This window comes from Callospermophilus lateralis, chromosome 3, assembly GCF_048772815.1.
Source record: "Callospermophilus lateralis isolate mCalLat2 chromosome 3, mCalLat2.hap1, whole genome shotgun sequence".
NCBI classification, from domain to species: domain Eukaryota; kingdom Metazoa; phylum Chordata; class Mammalia; order Rodentia; family Sciuridae; genus Callospermophilus; species Callospermophilus lateralis.
In genome coordinates, this window is record NC_135307.1 from 35,910,856 (window position 1) to 35,916,465 (window position 5,610).

The window sequence follows — 5,610 nt, forward strand, 5'->3', positions numbered from 1 at the left end:
TCTGGCAGATATTCTCTGTGAATAAACTTGTGTTTGAACTCAGAGAGAGAGAAAGTGTGCGCGCACATGTGCGCGCGCGCGCTCCCCTCCTCCTCTCCCTCCCTCCCTCCCTCCCTTTGTGTCTCTCTCTCTCTCTCTCTCTCTCTCTCTCTGATATTTGCACCAGCTACCCTAACAAGGAGAAAAAAAGAAAAGGTTAGGTTTGATTACAGTATGTCTCCTTGTAACTTTCTTTGAGTTTATCCTATTTGAGGTTTGTTGAGCTTGGTGAATTTGTAGGTCATTTTTCAGCTCATTTGGGAAGTTTTGGGCTATTATTTTCCAAGTATTCTTTCTGCCTCTGTGCCTCTTTCCACTTCTTTTGAAACTCCTACTGTACAAACATTGGTAACCTTGATAGTGCCTCACACCAAGGTCCCTGAGACTTTGTCCAATTTTCTTCATTATTTTCTGCCCCAGAACAATTTCAATAGACTTAAAATTAAATTTGCTGATTCTATTTCTGCCTTCTCATATCTGCTAATGAGCCCTTCTAGTAAAGTTCTCATTTAGTTATACTTTTCAACTCCAGAATTTATATTTGGTTCTTTTTTATGTAATTTTCCTTTATTGATATTCACTGTTGAGATGCCATCTTATCACTTCCTTTAGTGTTTTAGATATGGTTTCCTTTACTTTTTTGGAGGGTGAGGGTACTGGAGATTGAACCTGGAGGCACTGGGTTCATGCCCTGCCCTGCCTTTTTATTTTTATTTTGAGACAGGGTCTTGCTAAGTTGCTTAGGCCCTCACTATGTTGCTGAAGCTGGCCTTGAACTTGGAATCCTCCTGCCTCAGCTTCCCAAATCTCTGGGATTGCAGTAAAGTGCCACCATGCCTGTCTCCTTTATTTGTTTGAATATATTTAAAATAGTGGATTTTTTTTTTTTTTTGGTACTGGGGATTGAACCCAGGGCACTCTACCTTTTATTTAGAGATAAGAACTCGATAACTTGCCTGGGTTGACCTCTGACTTGTGTTCCTCCTGCCTCAGCCTTCCAAATCTCTGGAATTACAAGCATGTTGCCACTGAGCTTGGATAAAATAACTGATGTAGACATCTTTGTCTAGAAAGTCCAATGCCAGGATTTCCTCAGTTTCTATTAATTGCTTTTTCCCCTATGTATAGGCCACAGTTATTTTGTTTCTTGGCATATTCTATAATTTGCATTTTCAGCATTCAACCAGCCAGTTCTTAACTGAGCCTTGACTTTACTTCCTGCTTATATAGCTTTCAGGGTCAGCTCTGGGTGAGCATTTAGGGCTTTCTTGGTTGTTTCCTGAATTTGTTTATAGACCTGGGCATGCACATTACCTTCTAGATTTGTAGGAATGTATTGGAACTTTTTAAAGCCCCTATGGACAGCTCATTCCCTGACTTTTCCTTTACACTTTTTAGTTAGACTGTTAGTTGCCCCAACTGATAATCATCTTCTAAGGCAGCCAAAAACAAGTGCCTCTAATTGTTTTCAACAAACACTTCTAAGGAAAAAAACTCTCTTGTACTTGGTAAGCTCTGAGTTCCAAGATTTGGTGAACTTGAGTTCCAAGTCAAGTCAGAGACAGCTTTGCAAGTGAGATCTTCCAGGAAACTACTATACAGGTCAAATAATGACAGTTCTCTAAGAATGAAGCTTTGAAAGAGTTCCAACCCCATTCCTTCCCTCTGATGACTGCCAGAATTGGTTTTCAAAGGTACCATGGAACTAGAGGAGAAATGAGAAGTAGAGAAGTTACAGTGCCACAAAGATTACTGCTTTTATTGACATTCAGCTATTTTTTCCCCCTGAGTAAATATTTTCCAGATTGCTACAAGCTCTCTATTAATTTCTAGAGTTTTTGTTTTTTGTACTGGGGGATTGAACCCTGGAGCACTTTACCACTGAGTACATCTCCAGTCCTTTTTTTTTTTTTTTTTTTTGGAGACAGTGTCTTGCTTAGTTGCTGAAACTGGCCTCAAACTTGCAATCCTCCTGCCTCAGCCTCCTGAGTCAGTGGGATTACAGGTGTGTACCACTGTATCTGGCTAATTTCCAGAGTTTGAAAAAGCTGGCTCTGAGCATTTTTTCTAGTTTTCTCATTGCTTTAATGAAGGAGATGATTTTTGGAGCTCTTTGTTCCACTAGTTTTACCAATGTTACTCATCACCAATTTAATGACTCATTGTCTTTAGACATAGTTTTTGGTAATCTTCATGAGAGGTGAGAGCAAAACACAGATAGATTAGTGCACATCAAGGCAGTGATGTATCCTGGCCCGGACTCATGAAAGGGAGAAGAAAGCATCCTTATGAGATGCTACTAGATGATTTTATGAGACTTTCCACTCAACATTGTCCCCTAAACTTATACTAAATATCCTTGTGGGCGTGGGGGTGCATGCCTGCAATCCCATTGGTTCTGGAGGATAGGAGGATAGGCTGGTTCAAAGCCAGCCTCAGCAAAAAGCGAGGTGCTAAACAACTCAGTCAGATCCTGTCTCTAAATAAAATACAAAATAGGGCTGAGAATGTGGCTCAGTGGTTAAGTGCCTCTGAGTTCAATCCCCATACCTCCCCACAAAAAATCTTTGATCCCCATTTCTTTTGCCCTGGTTCCTAATATATCTGAATCTCACAAGCTCATTTTTATGCTTTCAGAAACCCCTTCACCAGCTTCAACTCACAGCCTATCTTACAGGTAAGTAACATACTTCTTTTCTTTAGGAATCTGTTCACACCGACATTGCCAGTATCCCTGGGATTACTTCTCCACTAGCCTATACCACTGAAGTTTATAATTTGTTTTGTTAAAAAAAAAAAAAAAAAAGGAGAGGTTAATAACATTGTGTTTAATGTACATCAGACATCAGAATTATTTAATTTTAATTTTGGTTTCAAACGGGATTTCCCACCTTCTCTGGCCTAAAGGCATTGGCCTTTCTTTTACACATTAAAAAAAAAATTTTTTTTGTAGTTGTAGATGGACAGAATGCCTTTATTTCATTTATTTTTATGTGGTGCTAAGTATCGAATCCAGTGCCTCATGCATGCTAGGCAAGTACTCTGCCACTGAGATACAACCCCAGCGCTTGATCTTTCCCTTTTTCTGCTGATGCTTTTATTTCCCCTCCATAGACCTTCATCTGCCTCCTCTGGACAGGGGATTTTGTCTTTCAAACCATATCTAAATGGAGATTCAAGCCACACAAGAGTCCTCACCCCTAATAATTCTGGTAAGTTAAACATTCCCAAAGGAGTGGAGTTTCAATCACTGACACATATACTAAAATGAAGATTTTCCAAGATAACAAGAAATTGATATTCATTTCCCCCAAAGAGCATTGTTTCCAGTTGACTCTAATATATATAGTCATTCTAATTCCTATACAATGAATGAATTTTGCTTAAATAGTCCTCACCATGTTACCAGTTGAATCCTACTGTTTAGCCTGGTTGGTCTATAGTATCAAACTGGCTTTTTTGTTATCTTGAACATGCTAACAACTCAATTCTGAGAATTATAACACCAACATGCTTTCTTCTCCCTGTGCTTTTCAGTAAAAGTACTCTACCACCAGCCAGCTCTTTTGATGCCAGCCCATCTTCCATAGTTTGCCTAAATCTTTTCAGTGCCTATCTTTCTACTTACAGCTGGGATTGTAGCTCAGTGGTGGAGTGCTTGCCTCGCATGTGTAAGGCACTGGGTTCAATCTTCAGCACCACATAAAAATAAATAAAAAATAAAGATATATTAAAAGAATTCTGGGCTTAAATTTGAGAAGTTTTTTAAAAAAATTAAAAAATAAACTCAAATCTCAGATGGCTCTGTCAGTACCCCATCTTCACAGGAAAAGAATGGATTTTGTAACCTACTATTTTTTTTTCCTTTAGTACTGGGTATTGAACCTGGGAGCTTTATCACCAAGTTACATCCCTAGCTCCCCCCCCCCCCCCGCTTTTTTTTCTCCCTTTAATTTTTTATTTTGAGACAGGGTCTCACTAAGTTGCTTAGGCCCTCATTGAGTTGCTGAGGTTGGCCTCAAACTTGCAATCCTTCTGTCTCAGCTCCCAAGTTGCTTGGATTATAGGTGTGTGCCTCCATGCCTGGCTGCAACCTACTTCTTAAATTATGTAGCTAATACTCTTTTCCCTTCTGTGTTCCTTTATTAAGAGCTACCAAGATACTTGATCCACAAGTAAAAGTAACTGCTGAGGAACTGCCCAAGTAAGTTGTCTAAACATTCCATCCTATCCTTCAGGTCAGAGGGAGAGCAGAACCACACTAGAGAGTCTTCCAGGTTTCCAGCTACCAGTCCTTCAGGTAAGCCTGGCTAGTACAACTTGTTTGTGCATAAAAATTCATATGGTTAGGCCTACATACTAACAACCTCATTCTTGTCTCAGGTTAGAGTAGTACAATGAAACCAGTGGAGAATGACATGGGTTTCAACTGTGATAATCATCTGTTAACAATTTTCCAGGATAGTCTCAACTTCAAAGGTTCTATCCTATTATGAGATTAGCTTCCTGGTTTGAGTTATTTAATTAAGTCACATAATAGTGAGTAGTGAGAAGATTTACTAAGAGGTTTTGGACAGAAAGGACACATTGACATTCCCAGTAGTTCCACAAGAGAATATTTTCAGTGAAATGTGTCTTTCAGGTGAAGGTACTGTTGAACTGGGAAAAACCACATTTAAATAAATTTAAAATCCATTTAAATAAATAAATGGAGAAATCTCCAGAGATAGGTAGAATAATGCCTTGTAAATTTATAGGACTGATTCTGATGCAAGCAGCAAAAGGAAAGGGGCAGGGTAATGAGAAGTTTGTAAGGGCTCTATTAAATGAAAAGTCCAGTCTTGACTTTTAAATGGATTTTTATAGCTTAGGGTTTAAGGGTATTTAGGTCCTTTTCCAATCCAAGCTCCCAGTGACCCCAGGGAGAACTCCTGCATACTAAGTTTGGTATATATTTTGTTCCTACAATCTAAAATGCCCTTTATTTCATCAGCAAGAAATTAGGATCTAAGCCTTAAGAGGCAACACTGGGGAAATAATATCCCTCTCTAAGATCCTCACAAATGGAGGAATTAACCTACAAATGGAAAATGACTTAAGAGACCTATAAAACAACTATAAATATATGGTCCTAAATTGGATCTCTATTGAAATAAGCTATTTAAAAAAATTTTGAGACAGTTGAGGAAAACTAAATATTATTAGAAATTTGAAACCTACTATTTTTTTTTCCTTTTGTACTGAGGATTGAACCTGGGGGCTTTATCACCAAGTTACATCCCTACCCCCCATAACTCTAAAATGTAATTGTATTTTTTTAAAGGATATCTTCTCCTAATTCTCACCTCCAATAAATATCCAGACTAAATATTCACTACCTATTATTAGAACTTTTTTTACAAACTCTGTGGGAAAGATTTACCCTGAGATAGTTAATAGAGAGGGGATTTTGTAAAGATAAAAAGGTAGAAGACAAAGTGGACCCAGTATCAAAATTAAACAATTTTTAGCACTGGGTATTTTTTAAGATATGACAACATTGTTATTTTTATTTTATGTAGATACATATAA

At 38.2% G+C, this 5,610-nt stretch overlaps 1 protein-coding gene across 1 annotated transcript in view; it reads left to right on the top strand.

Annotated features, from left to right (window-relative positions):
- The window catches only part of Rnf212b (ring finger protein 212B), a 30,575-nt gene that overhangs the window by 23,940 nt on the left and 1,025 nt on the right, over positions 1–5,610 (top strand). The window contains exons 11-13 of the mRNA XM_076850007.1: positions 2,677–2,716; positions 3,154–3,251; positions 4,278–4,339. Coding sequence (XP_076706122.1) covers positions 2,677–2,716; positions 3,154–3,251; positions 4,278–4,339 — 200 coding nt within the window. The remainder of the gene's footprint in view (positions 1–2,676; positions 2,717–3,153; positions 3,252–4,277; positions 4,340–5,610) is intronic.